This window comes from Gossypium hirsutum, chromosome D11, assembly GCF_007990345.1.
Source record: "Gossypium hirsutum isolate 1008001.06 chromosome D11, Gossypium_hirsutum_v2.1, whole genome shotgun sequence".
Taxonomy (NCBI): Eukaryota; Viridiplantae; Streptophyta; class Magnoliopsida; order Malvales; family Malvaceae; genus Gossypium; species Gossypium hirsutum.
Genome location: NC_053447.1, coordinates 6,505,132 through 6,522,165, shown reverse-complemented (window position 1 = coordinate 6,522,165; position 17,034 = coordinate 6,505,132). Strand labels below are relative to the sequence as shown.

The window sequence follows — 17,034 nt, the reverse complement described above, 5'->3', positions numbered from 1 at the left end:
AGGGCTCACACTGTGATTATTTATAGCAACCATTTTGGGCCAATATACGTTTCCAATGCCATCCTATCTTCTAAAGAAAATAAAAATATAATAATAACGTGGTGTCACGTGATTTACTTATGGTGCATCTTTTGTCTTGTAATCTGGATTTTTCATTTTCCCACTACAACAAAATCAAGTTTACGATCACACCTTTTTTAAATGGCATTATTTAAAAAAAAAAAATAAAAGTCATTACTTTATACCTTAATTTAAAGTAATGTTTTTCTTTTACGTAGTACCCAATCCAAGTTTTCAAAGAAATAAATTTGATTTTTCATAATTGCTTTTATGCTACAAAACTATCTTTGTATTGTTTAAGTTGTTTTTAATTTAATTTAATTATAAAAGGAAGTAATTATTGTGAGAATTTTTTAATGAAAATTGTGAGAATGAAAATATTATCAATCATTAGATTAAAATGAATGTTTTTAAATCATAAATTTATTATTTATTCTATCTCATTAATAAGTATAATTACATCGAGATATTCGACTATTGAATTATAAAAATATTAATCGTACAAAGAAAGAGCATCTACTATACCAGGAATTACAATGAACCCGATTATTGTAATTGCTCAAGATATCCGTTTTTTAGTTTAGCTTCTAGAATGTATTTCTTAGTTCAATGTCCTTCTTTACTGAATGAAATCAAAAAATTAATGGATTTGTTCTGCCCAAAATGGGAATAGGCTAGGGTTATGAACTTATAATCTATAATCTGATGATCGAGTCGATTCTATGATTATAAGTTCATTCTATACTGGACCAAACCGGAATAGGACTATATACATTCTCATTATAAGAAGGGGTCACAAGTAAAACTACTTTTATTTTACACTAGTAAAAGTAAATCCCTCCTCTTTATTATTATTTGATTTTAATAATACTCACACAATTGCGAATATATCTTATCATTGTGTTTTGAAATTATATGTCAAAAGCAATGATATATTAAAGTGATGATTATTTGTAGATGAAAATTTGACTTACAATCATAAATTACTTTTATCTATTTATTTAATATTTCACTATCCATTTTTTTATTCTTTTCATTATCTTAAAAATGTTATTTTATTATTTTAGATTAACCTATTTTTATTATAAATTAGATCAATCATCACTTAACCTGGGAATATATTTTTATAAACTGTAAACATAATATTTAATAAATTAAAAAAGATAAACATATAAGATCACAATCATCGTAACATTTGGAACTAATTTATTATAAATAGAGTAAATGGTGATTGGAGAATTGATTGACTTAATTTTTTAAAATTCATTATTTTAATCGAAACTTAAATTGAAGGGACGAAATCAAATTAACACACTAGAACAACAACTAATAAATCAACTTCAACAAGAAAACGAAATGTAAAGAAGTGATCTATGATTTCAACCATTGAACAAAGTTCTTGAATACCTTATCAGAACTTCCACCATCACCGACACTTTTGGTAACCATTTGCTTTAGTTCAATAGCTCTTGTTTTGAAATTTTCATCACCAACCAATTGTTCCACTTTGCTTTTAATTTCTTCTTTTCTAATGATACCTCCTTCATCCTTTTGGAGTTTTAATCCAATCTTCCAAATATCAGAAATGTAGCTTTCATTCAGGAACTGATCAGCAAAGTAAGGCCAACACAAGAAAGGCACCCCATTGCTTACACCTTCCATGGTGGAATTCCACCCACAATGACTTATAAAACATGCAATGGAAGAATGACCCAAAACTGCTGCTTGTGGTGCCCAACTTACTATCCTACATTGATTGCCAACTCTTTCATTAAACCATTTAGGGTAGTTATGGTGTTTTCCTTTTGTAATATCTTCTCTTACAACCCAAAGGAATGGTCTTTCGGTGATTTCAAGCCCCAAAGCTAACTCTTGAAACTGGATTTGGTCAAAAACTGTGAAACTACCAAATGCGACATATATGACTGAACCAGGTGATTGTTGATCGAGCCACTGCAAACAAGTTGGATCCTCGGGCCAGAAATTCCCCGAAAAGTTTCCAAGCCGATTGGTTGCTAAAAATGGGCCTATGGGTAAGGCTTTGGGAACTAAGTTGAACCCTTGAAGCTCTAATTCCAAACTTGAGTTGCAAAGTACCCAATCTGTTGTTTCGGCAACTTTGTAGTTCCTAAGTTGAAAATCGAACATAAATTTTTGGGTTGAAGGAGAGTCATCAATGTTAAGCCATACCAAATTCATTGGGTTTATAAAAGGCGTCATTGGTGACAACTGAATCATCTTATGTTTCATGAGTGGAGTGCCTGCAAAACAGATTTAAATAATTGAAGAGAACGTTGTTGAAAGTGTTTTTTAAGCTATAAGTAATGTTAAACTGGCAGTTTCAGAAGTAAGAAAATGCTTTTGAATCTTTGAAAAAAACAGTTTTAAAGTCAAGTCACATTTTTAACCATTATTTATAATTTAATGTGTTTAGAAAATGCTTTTGAATCCTTGGAAAAAACATATTTAAAGTCAAGTGACATTTTTAAGCATTATTTATAATTTAATGTGTTTTATGTACTAATCATATTGGATATACAATTATTTTTATATTGAAATTTATTTTAAATATATACTATTATATTGTTAATTTTTTTATAGTTATATTTTAATGATATTTAAAATATAGATTATATATTTAAATTAAAATTTATAAATAATTAATATTAATTGCTTACAAATATTTAAAATTTATATTGCATATATCAAAATATTAATAATGAGTTATGATAAAAAAATTATATTTTTTATTTTAATATAAAAAAATAACGAGTTTGAATATTATTCAAATGCATATTTTTATATCACAACATCATGTTTAAAATAAATATATTATTTCTTAAAAATATTTGTTAATAATAATACTAAACAATTAAATTAAAGGTTTAAAAATGTTTTTAATTCAAAAGTTACGAGAAATTAGCCTAAGTCAAATCAAATTAGATCTCAGGCGAGAAAAAAAACATATATTTTCTCTTATTCATAGGTACTGCACAACTAAGTAGTTAAAGCAAGACAGGGTACGTCTTACCATTTTCATCTATCAGTCCATCATCGATAAGTTTGGGGACCTTAAGCAACACCGCCAGTTGAAGCACCGCAGCCGGCCAAAAGCCCACCGTAGGAATCCCCAACTCCACCGCAACATCAATAGCCATCCCTATACAAATATCAGCTAAAACACATGAAATCTTATCATCATCTGATCCATTAACCTTATGAATGAGCTCCTTGAGTTGAGTAGGCATAACCTGGCATAAACTTTCAGTTAATTTCCCTAACTGATTCCTATCTTCCCCATCTTCCAGTCCATCGGGGACTGAAAGTAGATGAAGTAATCCATTTTTATCCACCTTCTCGCCGAATGCATCCAGGACCCTCTTGTGATTAAACACTGTGTTAACAAAGCTGATTTTGATGCCTTGTTTGGCTAAGTTTTGGGAGAGTTCCATGAGAGGAATAACATGGCCTTGTGCTGGATAAGGGATTACCACAATGTGTGGTTTCCCCATTTTCGTTTGTGCTTCTGGAAAATTGAGGGCTTACACTTTGATTATTTATAGCAACCATTTCGGGCCAATATACGTTTCCAATGCCACCCCTCTTCTAAAGAAAATAATAATATAATAATAATATGGTGTCATGTGATTTAATTATGGTGCATCTTCTGTCTTGTTATATAGTTGGATTTTTCATTCTCCCACTACAACAAAATCAAGCTTACGATCATACATTTTTTTTACTTAGTACGCATTACTAATGGCTACTAAAAATGATTTTAATTGTATTTTTTAATTTTTTGGTCATTGACCTTTATTTTTTAATCCGTTTTTTAACAGTTTTAATGAAAGTACAATTAAAATAATTAACGGGAATGATGTGAAATTTCATATGTGAAATATTTTAATGAGATGTAATTTATTACTTAGATAATTCAATAAGATAATTGCATGTGAAAAAAATAATAAAATAAATAAATAATACATTAAATTAAAAAATAACTCTTAATTTAAAGAAAATAACGTAATTATCTAAAGAAATGTAACTCAGTAGAAAATTTTCTCAATAAACAAACATATGAAAGATTGAAACCTTAAATTTATTCATTAAATCTCGTGAATTAATTAATTAAATATGTTAAAATGTAGTTGAAAATAAATCAAAGGTTGATGGAACAAAAAAACTCAAAAATACAATTAGGGCCATTTTGACAAAACATATAAATATTAGTGATCAAATTTATCATTAAGCCTTACTCATATAACGTGCCATACATATATTTAACATATATTGTATTATATTATAGTATAAAAATTAATAAATCTTCGTATTATTTATATATGTAACATATATTATAATATGAAACTACCTTACACATGATTTGCTTTGTTATATTATATAATGATATATTATATTACGAAGAATAAAAATTACATTATATTTATTACTTATAATTAATTATATGCATATAAATACTATAAGCATGATAACATAATATGAATTATTAATACTTTGACTTTATTATAATTATATTCATTTAATTATTAGTGTGTTTTTTTGTTACTTAACTATGAAAAGTTACAAAATAGTTACTCAATTTCAACTTTTTTTCTTTTTTGGGCACCCAATTATTAATTGAAAATTTCTTTTATGATCACCAGCCATTAAATTACTAACCGAAAAATAACTTAGCAGTTTTTAAAATTGGCATAATAGTAACATTAACCTTAACATTTACACCTTGTGTTAATTTAGTCTTGATTCTAAAAAAAAAACAAATTAACCCTCGACATTTGCACATCGTATAAATTGGTATTTTTTTTTAAATTTTACTTTTTATTTATAATGTTGATGGTTAATTTTAAAAGAACAAGAAAAGTTAGAAATGATTATGTTGAATTTTCGAATGTTTCCTTTTTGATATATTTCCTATCAAATTTACTTGATAGATTTGTCTTTTCTTTTAGCTCTTTAGGTGGAAGGGCAACAAAAAAAAAGGGCAACAAAAAAAGAAGAGGAGAGATCAAATTACACAATATGTAAATTTTAAGGGTTAATCTTTTTTAGAATGAAGACTAAATTGGCACAAGTTATAAATGTTGAAGGTTAAAGCTATTATTATGTCAATTTTAAAAGCTATCACGTTAATTTTCTATCAATCATTTACGGCTGGTGACCAAAAAGGAAAAATTCGAATAGTTAAGTGATAATTTTGTAACTTTTCTCTCATAGTTAAGTGCCAAAAAAAACTTATTAATAGTCAGTGGCGGATCTTTGGACTAAGTTTTGAGGCTATTAAAAATTTCAAAAATTTTGATGAGATTTTAAAAAAAATTAACAGTCTCATTAAAATTTTGAAACTTTTTGTGAAATTAATGAGAATTTTTAAATGTTTTAAGTGGGATTTTTTAATTAAATTTCAAAAAAATAAAATAAAAAATATAATGAGAATTTTTTAAAATTTGGGGAGCTTACTTTTTTTTACTTTAAAAGAGAAATAAAATTTTAAAAAATAAATAATAATTTCTCAAAATTTTAATAGTGCCAGTGAACCATCAAACTCTGCCAACCATTAAATTAAAAGAAGAATAGTACCCAAATTTGATTTCTATCACAGCACACAAAAGTTGTGCATAAAAAATTAACTAATCGACAAAGAAAATTATTCAACTTTGTGGTAGCCACTTCAAACAAAGACAATTACCCATATTCCTTCCTAATATTTAAATAAAAGAATAATATGCTTTAGTCACTCCACTGACAATAGTACTAATGTTAATTAAGTTAAGAATAAATTTTAATTTTTTAGTATAGAAATAAAATATAATTTGATTTCTAGTAAATTACATTCTAATACTTTCACCCAAAATTTACCTAAACAGATCCTTCGAGATTGTCATTAGGGACAAAAAAGGGAAAGGTTTTGGTGTCGAGGATTGTTCTAAACGAGAGGGTACCTTCGATTTTTACAACAGAGACCCTTGCATGTGTCCAAGGGCTTCAATTGGGGTTGGTTTTGGAAATCATGATTGTAGAGGTAGAAGGAGATGTTTTATCAGTTATAAAAAATGTACAAAAGAAAAGGGATGATATATCGGAGATGTGTGCTCTCATTAAAGACTGTCAATGGCTAAGTAAGGGATTCCAGATCTGAAATTTCAAACATGGCTAAAGAATGAAGAACAAAGAACGAAGTTGGCTACAAAAGGTCTAGGAAATGGGGAACAAAGAGATATGAACAAAGGAGCCCTGATTACGTCGAGGAGCTAGTGGAAAGAGATCAACAAAGCAGTGTGCAAGTTTGATATGTGTGGTGTTGATTTACATTTTGGAAAGTTGAAGAATGGAAAAAATGAAAGAGGATCTGGAAGATGAAAAGTTTTTTTAAAGGATTGAAAGGTGTGATAATTAATGGAAGAATTACTACATTGTTTAAGAACAAACTGTAAATAGATTATGAGTCTATATATACTCATATTTCACATCTCACATCGTTTAAAAAAAATAAAGAAAATGAGATTTGGGGTCTATATAAATACATGTTTTGTAAATCTTATTTTCATGTTAATATGTGGTACCAAAAAATAAAAAAATTTCTTGGTGTTGCCACTTTTAGTGTTGGTATAGCAAAAACCACTTTCACCTAAAAGCATTTTCGACATGTACTGGCAATTTAATCTCTTGAATAGGCCTAGTTTTTATTTGTATTTTTTTTATTTGCCAAATTAGATGTGATGTTTCATTATGTTTGTTATATGAGTCATAAATTAGATGTGATCTTTCACTATGTTTTTATATTAGTCAAGAAAATAGGCTTGTCTTTTTTAAAAAAGTACAAATAAAAAAGTAGGAGTCAAAAAGTCTTTTTAGAGGTTAATAATAAATTTCAGTTAATTTATATAAAATAATAATAATAATAATAATAATAATAATAATAATAATAATAAAGGGCTAGTTTGGGGACCAGGAATAGCGTCCTGCAGAGCAAATTAATGAACATTTTGGACGCACTCTTAGAATATAAAACCATGGACCCTCCCACATGTCATCCACTTTATTTAGGTTGGTATTCAATTATTAGTAAGTTTTATTTTTGGTTATTCAGTTATAAAATTTTTATTTGATTATGTTTTTTGACAACCAACTATTAAATAGTTAACGGAAAAAAATAACGTAACAACTTTTAAATTTGGTATAACAATATCTTTAACTTCAATATTTTTATATTTTTTTAATTTAATCTTTATTTAAAAAATTAATCATCAACATTTATACATTATGTAATTTAGTTAGATCAAGCTAAGTCATGTAGATATCATCCAAAACATAGTTAACACTTTTAAGCTCGACATATTTAGGGTTTTCAAGCTCTCAAATCTGTTTCAGTCCAAGATTCTGGGGAATAAATCAATTAGTTAACTTGGAGTAAACACATATTCAATTCAATAGACAATTCTCAACTAATTCCCAAATGAAATGATGTTTAATATCAATATGTTTGATTCTTAAGTGGCATTTTTTTTAAAGTAAAAGTCGTTACTTTATACCTTAATTTAAAGTGATGTTTTTCTTTGACGTAGTACCCGATCCAAGTTTTCAAAGAAATGAATTTGATTTTTCATAATTGCTTTTATGCTACAAAACTGTCTTTGTATTGTTCAAGTTGTTTGTAATTTAATTTAATTATAAAAGGAAGTAATGATTGTGAGAATTTTGTAATGAAAATCGTGAGAATGAAAATATTATCAATCATTAGATTAAAATGAATGTTTTTAAATCATAAATTTATTATTTATTCTATCTCATTAATAAGTACAATTCCATCGTGATATTCGACTATTGAATTATAAAAATATTAATCGTACAAAGAAAGAGCATCTACTATACCAGGAATGACAATGAACCCGATTGTTGTAATTGCTCAAGATATCCTTTTTTAGTTTAGCTTCTAGAATCTATTTCTTAGTTCAATGTCCCTCATTACTGACTGAAATAAAAAAGTTAATGGATTTGTTCTGCCCAAAACGGGAATAGGCTAGGGTTATGAACTTATAATCTATAATCTGATAATCGAGTCGATTCTATGATTATAAGTTCATTCTATACTAGACCAAACCGGAATAGGACTATATACATTCTCATTATAATAAGGGGTCACAAGTAAAACTACTTTCATTTTACATTAGTAAAAGTGAATCCCTCCTCTTTATTATTATCTGACTTTAATAATACTCACACAATTGCGAATATATCTTATCATTGTGTTTTGAAATTATATGTCCAAAGCAATGAAATATTAAAGTGATGATGATTTGTAGATGAAAATTTGACTTATAAGCATAAATTACTTTTATCTATTTATTTAATATTTCACTATCCATTTTTTTATTCTTTTCATTATCTTAAAAATGTTATTTTATTATTTTAGATTAATCTATTTTTATTATAAATTAGATCAATCATCTTTTAATCTGGGAATATATTTTTATAAACTGTAAACATAATATTTAATAAATAAAAAAATAAACATATAAGATCACAATCATCGTAACATTTGGAATCAATTTATTATAAATAGAGTAAATGGTTATTGGAGAATTGATTGACTTAATTTTTTAACATTCATTATTTTAATCGAAACTTAAATTGAAGGGACGAAATCAAATTAACATACTAGAACAACCCCTAATAAATCAACTTCAACAAGAAAACGAAATGTAAAGAAGTGATCTATAATTTCAACCATTGAACAAAGTTCTTGAATACCTTATCAGAACTTCCACCATCACCTACACTTTTGGTAACCATTTGCTTCAGTTCAATAGCTCTTGTTTTGAAATTTTCATCACCAACCAATTGTTCCACTTTGCTTTTAATTTCTTCTTTTCTAATGATACCTCCTTCATCCTTTTGGAGTTTTAATCCAAGCTTCCAAATATCAGAAATGTAGCTTTCATTCAGGAACTGATCAGCAAAGTAAGGCCAACACAAGAAAGGCACCCCATTGCTTACACCTTCCATGGTGGAATTCCACCCACAGTGACTTATAAAGCATGCAATGGAAGAATGACCCAAAACTGCTGCTTGTGGTGCCCAACTTACTATCCTACATTGATTGCCAACTCTTTCATTAAACCCTTTAGGGTAGTTATGGTGTTTTCCTTTTGTAATATCTTCTCTTACAACCCAAAGGAATGGTCTTTCGGTGATTTCAAGGCCCAAAGCTAACTCTTGAAACTGGATTTGGTCAAAAACTGTGAAACTACCAAATGCGACATATATGACTGAACCAGGTGACTGTTGATCGAGCCACTGCAAACAAGTTGGATCCTCGGGCCAAAAATTCCCCGACAAGTTTCCGAGCCGATTGGTGGCTAAAAATGGGCCTATGGGTAAGGCTTTGGGAACTAAGTTGAACCCTTGAAGCTCTAATTCCAAACTTGAGTTGCAAAGTACCCAGTCTGTTGTTTCAACAACTTTGTACTTCCTAAGTTGAAAATCAAACATAAATTTTGGGGTTGAAGGAGAGTCATCAATGTTAAGCCATACCAAATTCATTGGGTGTATAGAAGGCGTCATTGGTGACAACTGAATCATCTTATGTTTCATGAGTGGAGTGCCTGCAAAACAGATTTAAATAATTGAAGATAACGTTGTTGAAAGTGTTTTTTAAGCTATAAGTAATGTTAAACTCGCAGTTTCAAAAGTAAGAAAATGCTTTTGAATCCTTGGAAAAAACAGTTTTAAAGCAAGTCACATTTTTAACCATTATTTATAATTTAATGTGTTTTATGTACTAATTATATAGGATATACAATTATTTTTCTATTGAAACTTATTTTAAATATATACTATTATATAGTTAATTTTTTATAGTTATATTTTAATGATATTTAAAATATAGATTATATATTTAAATTAAATTTTATAAATAATTAATATTAATTGCTTACAAATATTTAAAATTTATATTGCATATATCAAAATATTAATAATGAGTTATGATAAAAAAATTATATTTTTTATTTTAATATCATAATAATGAGTTTTAATATTATTCAAATGCATATTTTTATTTCACCACATCAAGTTTAAAATAAACATATTATTTCTTAAAAATATTTGTTAATAATAATACTAAACAGTTAAATTAAAGGTTTAAAAATATTTTTAATTCAAAAGTTACGAGAAATTAGCCTAAGTCAAATCAAATTAGATTTCACACGAGAAAAAAAACTTATATTTTCTCTTATTCATAGGTACTGCACTGCTAAGTAGTTAAAGCAAAACAGGGTACGTCTTACCATTTTCATCTATCAGTCCATCATCAATAAGTTTGGGGACCCTAAGCAACACCGCCAGTTGAAGCACCGCAGTCGGCCAAAAGCCCACCGTAGGAATCCCCAACTCCGCCGCAACATCAAGAGCCAACCCCATGCTAATATCAGCTAAAACACATGAAATCTTATCATCATCTGATCCATTAACCTTATGAATAAGCTCATTGAGTTGAGTAGGCATAACCTGGCATAAACTTTCAGTTAACTTCCCTAACTGATTCCTATCTTCCCCATCTTCTAGTCCATCGGGGACTGAAAGTAGATGAAGTAAGCCATTTTCATCCACCTTCTCGCCGAATGCATCCAGGACCCTCTTGTGATTAAACACTGTGTTAACAAAGCTGATTTTGATGCCTTGTTTGGCTAAGTTTTGGGAGAGTTCCATGAGAGGAATAACATGGCCTTGGGCTGGATAAGGGATTACCACAACGTGTGGTTTCCCCATTTCCGTTTGTGCTTTTGGAGAATTGAGGGCTCACACTTTGATTATTTATAGCAACCATTTCGGGCCAATTTACGTTTCCAATGCCATCCTATCTTCTAAAGAAAATAAAAATATAATAATAACGTGGTGTCACGTGATTTAATTATGGTGCATCTTCTGTCTTGTAATCTCGATTTTTCATTCTCCCACTACAACAAAATCAAGCGTACGAGCACACCTTTTTTTTTACTTAGTATTCATTACTAATAGCTACTAAAAATGATTTTAATTGTATTTTTTAATTTTTTGGTCATTTACCTTTATTTTTTAATCTTTTTTTTAACAATTTTAATGAAAGTGAAGTTAAAATAATTAACGGGAATAATGTAAAATTTCATATGCGAAATATTTTTAATGAGATGTAATTTATTACTTAGATAATTCAATAAGATAATTGAAGGTGAAATAAAAAATACATTAAATTAAAAAATAACTCTTAATTTAAAGAAAATAATGTAATTATCTAAAAATATATTACTCAGTAGAAAATTTTCTCAATAAACAAACATATGAAAGATTGAAACCTTAAATTTATTCATTAAATCTCGTGAATTAATTAATTAAATATGTTAAAATGTAGTTGAAAATAAATCAAAGGTTGATGGAACAAAAAACTCAAAAATACAATTAGGGCCATTTTGACAAAACATATAAATATTAGTGATCAAATTTATCATTAAGCCTTACTCATATAACGTGCCATACATATATTTAACATATATTGTATTATATTATAGTATAAAAATTAATAAATCTTCGTATTATTTATATATGTAACATATATTATAATATGAAACTACCTTACACATGATTTGCTTTGTTATATTATATAATGATATATTATATTACGAAGAATAAAAATTACATTATATTTATTACTTATAATTAATTATATGCATATAAATACTATAAGCATGATAACATAATATGAATTATTAATACTTTGACTTTATTATAATTATATTCATCTAATTATTAGTGTGTTTTTTTTGTTACTTAACTATGAAAAGTTACAAAATGGTTACTCAAAATTTCAACTTTTTTTCTTTTTTGGGCACCCAATTATTAATTGAAATTTTCTTTTATGATCACCGGCCATTCAATTACTAATCGAAAAATAACTTAGCAGTTTTTAAAATTGGCATAATAGTAACATTAACCTTCAACATTTATACATTGTGTTAATTTAGTCTTGATTCTAAAAAAAAAAATTAACCCTCGACATTTGCACATCATATAAATTGGTTTTTTTTTAAATTTTACTTTTTATTTATAATGTTGATGGTTAATTTTAAAAGAATAAGAAAAGTTAAAAATGATTATGTTGAATTTTCAAATGTTTCCTTTTTGATATATTTCCTATCAAATTTACTTGATAGATTTGTTTTTTCTTTTAGCTCTTTAGGTGGAAGGGAAACAAAAAAAAAGGCAAAAAAAGAAAAGAAAAGAGGAGAGATCAAATTACACAATATGTAAATTTTGAGGGTTAATCTTTGTTTATAATTAAGACTAAATTGACACAAGTTATAAATGTTGAAGGTTAAAGCTATTATTATGTCAATTTTAAAAGCTATCATGTTAATTTTCTATCAATCATTTACGGCTGTTGACCATAAAGGAAAAACTCAAATAGTTAAGTGATAATTTTGTAACTTTTCTTTCATAGTTAAGAGCCAAAAAAATCTTATCTATAGTCAGTGGCGGATCTTTGGACTAAGTTTTGAGATTATTAAAATTTTCAAAAATTTTAATGAGATTTTTTTAAAAATTAACGGTTTAATTAAAATTTTTAAAATTTTTGTGAAATTAATGAGAATTTTTAAATGTTTTAAGTGGGCTTTTTAAAATAAATTTCAAAAAAAATTAAAAAATATAATGAGAATTTTTTAAAATTTGGGGAGCTTACTTTTTTTTTACTTTAAAAGAGAAATAAAATTTTAAAAAATAAATAATAATTTCTAAAATTTTAAGAGTGCCTGTAATAGTCCGATTTTAGGCCTAGTCGGAACAGTGGTTTCGGGACCACAAATCTGACGAGAAAAAAAAATGTAATGGCCTGAATTTTCAGAGGTGTCGGAACAGTGATTCGAGATCACTAAATTCGACAAATGGGTAGAAAATATTATTAATTTAGTAAGTATAAGTTAAATGTGAAGTTAGGAAAATTTTTGAAATAGTGAATAGTGCACTAGAAATAAATATTAAAATAATTAGAATCAAAATGAGGTATCAAGACCTCGGGGATTTTAAACTGAGCCATAAATATTTTTATAAATATTTATGGAGTGTTAAAAAGTTAGTATTAAAGTTTCGGTAAGAAATTTTAAAGTTCCGATAATTAATTGAACAAAAAAGACTAAATTGTAACAAATGCAAAATTTTGGGAAATGATTAAATAGCTTAAATGATAAAAGGAAGAGGGCTTAAAAGGCAAATAGACCCAAGGTCTATTTGGGCTGGACGGCAGAGGCATGAAATCAGCAAGAAAGTAAGGAGAATTAAGGGCAAAATTGCAAAATTGCAAAATTTGCTTAATAAAGTTAGGACCCAAGTGGAATTATCTAGATTTCTGTTCATTTTTCTAAATTCTCATCAGCAAAAACACCATGGAAGGGCTTCTTCAAGCTGGTTCTTCATATTTTTACTACAAGTAAGTTCAATTCTTGACTATTTCTTGAAATTTTTGTATTTTTATGACTTTTACAACTAGGCCCACTTGTTAAATTCATTAGTTTTTGATTTTATGAAAGAAGTTGAAAGTTGATATGAATATGTGCTGGAATTATATGATGATTTATCATGAAATTAGAGCTTTAAATTGTTCATATGCTGATTTTATTGAAAGAATTGAATAGAAAGTGAATGTTTGGGACCTAATAGTAAAAGAGTTTGAAGATAGAGTTATATGTGGAAATTCTGGATTTAAATAGTTGAGTAACAACTTATAATGTCTAGGTGAAGTATTAATTGAGAAAATTAGATTAATTGAGGGGTTAATTGAGAAAGGACTGAATTGTATAAACTGTGAAATTTGGGGCAAAATGGAAATCAACATTTTGCACTAAAGCAGTTTTGGACAGCAGTAGTGTAACTTTGAAAAATCACCAAAAATTGTAGAGATTGAATTAGAGGATTAATAAAATATGAAACTAAAGCTTATTGAGTCTAGTTTCTTATAAAAGAAATGGTGTGAGCAATGGAATTGTAAATCATGAGATATAATAGATTTTGTGAGACAAGGTCAGAATGAATTCGGGTTCCCCTGTTCTGACTTTGGAAAATCATTAAAAATCGTACAAAAATTATTATGAGTTATAATTTATATGGTTAGTGATACGACCCTGCCCTGGAAACATTTCTTGGCTCGACTCACGAGCGAGGCTCGTTATTCTCACAAGCTCGTCCCAGCTCAATTTGGGCGGATTCTAGCTTATGGAGCTAGAATGCAATTTATTAAGTTTGCATTTAGATGATGGAAAAATAAGTTGCTGATTAGTTAATTAAATAAGTTAATTAATTTGTTTAAAAATCTGGACATTTTTATTTTAATGTGTCTTAGTTTATTACCTATTAAATAGATGTCTAATAGTTAATTAAGTGTGTCTAAATTTAAGACAAATTTAATTCATGTTGTCAATTAATTTTTCCAGACGAATTTAATGTGCAGGATATTGTGTACTTTGGACGAATTTAATGCTGTTAATTAATGTGTTTTGCTGCTGTTGTTTAATGCTGCTGTTGTTTAAATGCAGAATGTTAAACATGTCATGGTTCAGCCGAATTAATGTGTGAGATTTAAGCTAAGTAAATTTGTTGAATTTGCTAGGACAATGTACATGGACGGCAAAGAAGAGGTGGACAACATCATGCATAATTTGTGGAACAAATTAAGGAAGCATTTGACCAACATCATGCATAATTCATGGAAGAATTTGAGGAAGCATTTGACCAACATCATGCATAATTCATGGAAGAATTTGAGGAAGCATTTGGCCAACATCATGCATAATTCATGGAAGAATTTAAGGAAGCATTTGGCCAACATCATGCATAATTTAAGGAACAAATTGAGGAAGCACCATGGCCGAATTTGGCTTCCAATTTTACCCATTCGGCTACCCTTTTGTTTTGCCTATAAATATGTGTTAAATTTCATTGTAAGGGGAGAAGAGCCTTGAATTAATGTTTTTACATTTTGTGAGATTGTTTACAACTCTCATTGCTCTCCAAAGACTCGTTTGACTTATCAAGTAACCCTTGTGGCGTCAACCCATTCTTCTTATCCGAACTTATCACTTTGCATCCAAAGTGTGGCGTTCAAGTTATACCGAGGTTCCTATCATCTTTGATAGTGGGTCAAGGTTCCATTTTATTTGTTTTCCATCCATACAACATTTAACCTTTCCTAAGTATTCGTATAAGTCCCGGGTTAACACACTTATATTGTGTTGGTTCAACTTGAATACTTGGTTTTCATTCACCTATCATCCTCAATACACTTCATAACCCCTTTTGAACTAAATTTGAGCCTTTATCCCTTCTTTCTTAACCTATCTTCGACAAACCTTGATATTACTCCAATTCACGATCGGGTACATCAACGACTCGACTCTCATCACCGAGGCCGGGGCGTATCAGTTAGAATCCTTAATGAGTATATTTTTATAAGAAACAAACGAAAACATCATCCAAATTCTTTACAATGAGATAATTAATTTTTAGTGAAGAGTGGTCGGAACTGTCAGACAGCGAAACAGGGGAAACTTTAAAGAATAAACTGTACTATTTGGCTGAACCAAAAATTCTGAAACTTTTATGATATGAAGATATGTGAGTCTAGTTTCAGGAAAAATTAACGGATCTTAATCCAGAGCTCTGTAGCTCCGGATAAAAATAATTTAGTGACTCTGACTCGGATAAATAGTTTTGAATATACATGTTAGTGAATACTGAAATTATGGTTAATGTTGTTTAAGTGTGTTATACACATTAAGGATGTGGAATGGAGAGGAGGAGGAGGAAAATTGGGAAATATATGAATGATTCGTGTATAAATGGTCATATGTTTGATTATAACTGATAAACGATGAAATATGAATGATGCTTATATTTGTGCATTATTGGTCATGTTTAAGCTCATGTGTGAAAATAAGGTTTCACAGTATATGTATGGTATATTCAGTATATGATTTGGCATGAAATAATATCATGAATGGTTTATGAATTAACACATGTTGGTAAGCCTTATATATGAATAAATGATCAAATTGAGCTGAACGCCGGATTTGAGTACTTCTGATCAAGTGACAAAGTGATAAGTGATAGCTTCGGCTATACTTATCTGATCAAGTGACAAAGTGATAAGTGATAGCTTCAGCTACACTTATCTAATCAAGTGACAAGTGGAAAGTGATAAGTGATAGCTTCGGTTACACTTATCTGATCAAGTGACAAGTGAAAAGTGATAAGTGATAGCTTCGGCTATACTTATCTGATCAAGAGACAAAGTGATAAGTGATAGCTTTTGCTACACTTATCTGATCAAGAGACAAAGTGATAAGTGGCTACACTTATCTGATCAAGAAACAAAGTGATAAGTGGCTACACTTATCTGATCAGGGACAAGTGATAAGTGATCATATGTAAGACCATAGTTATACTATGGCAAAGTGAAAGTGAAGTACTCAATTTTCCGTAACCGTTCCCTAATTTGATTAAGGATGGTAAGTGACAAATGGGCCCAAAAGAATTAAAGCAATTGGATAAGTGGTAGTGTATTTATACCAGGATGATGTTGTTATTTAAGCTAAAGTGATATCTTCATTGCAAAATTGAGAATTTCATAAATGTGTTAGTGAATGGTATAATCGATAAACGTTGAGTTAAATGGTAAATACGTATTAGTGTTAAACTTAGTGACATTGAATTGTACATGAATTAAATGGAAATTGCTAGTGATATGATCTAAATTGTAAGCATGAGAAATTGCGAATTGAATGAAATGGAAATGAAGCATTGAATTGCATGAGTATGTGACGGGTCTCGTAGGCCCTAATTATTATGATTATAATATTTCGAGGATATATTGTGAAAAGTTATAGAAGCATGTTAATTATTTTGAAAGTTTTTATTTAGATGAATTTTATAACT

The 17,034-nt window shown here is 28.5% G+C and overlaps 2 protein-coding genes across 2 annotated transcripts; both read right to left on the bottom strand.

Moving 5' to 3' along the window:
• Positions 1 to 1,303: 1,303 nt before the first annotated feature.
• Positions 1,304 to 3,711, bottom strand: LOC107911836 (UDP-glycosyltransferase 83A1). The gene is made up of 2 exons (XM_016839787.2): positions 3,092 to 3,711; positions 1,304 to 2,321 (listed from the first exon to the last, which is right to left on the bottom strand). Exons 1-2 carry the CDS (start codon positions 3,570 to 3,572, stop codon positions 1,432 to 1,434), a joined length of 1,371 nt encoding a protein of 456 aa, XP_016695276.2. The 5' UTR covers positions 3,573 to 3,711; the 3' UTR covers positions 1,304 to 1,431.
• A 4,891-nt stretch (positions 3,712 to 8,602) lies between these two features.
• LOC107911835 (UDP-glycosyltransferase 83A1) lies at positions 8,603 to 10,996 on the bottom strand. The gene is made up of 2 exons (XM_016839786.2): positions 10,365 to 10,996; positions 8,603 to 9,680 (listed from the first exon to the last, which is right to left on the bottom strand). Exons 1-2 carry the CDS (start codon positions 10,843 to 10,845, stop codon positions 8,791 to 8,793), a joined length of 1,371 nt encoding a protein of 456 aa, XP_016695275.1. The 5' UTR covers positions 10,846 to 10,996; the 3' UTR covers positions 8,603 to 8,790.
• Positions 10,997 to 17,034: the final 6,038 nt, after the last annotated feature.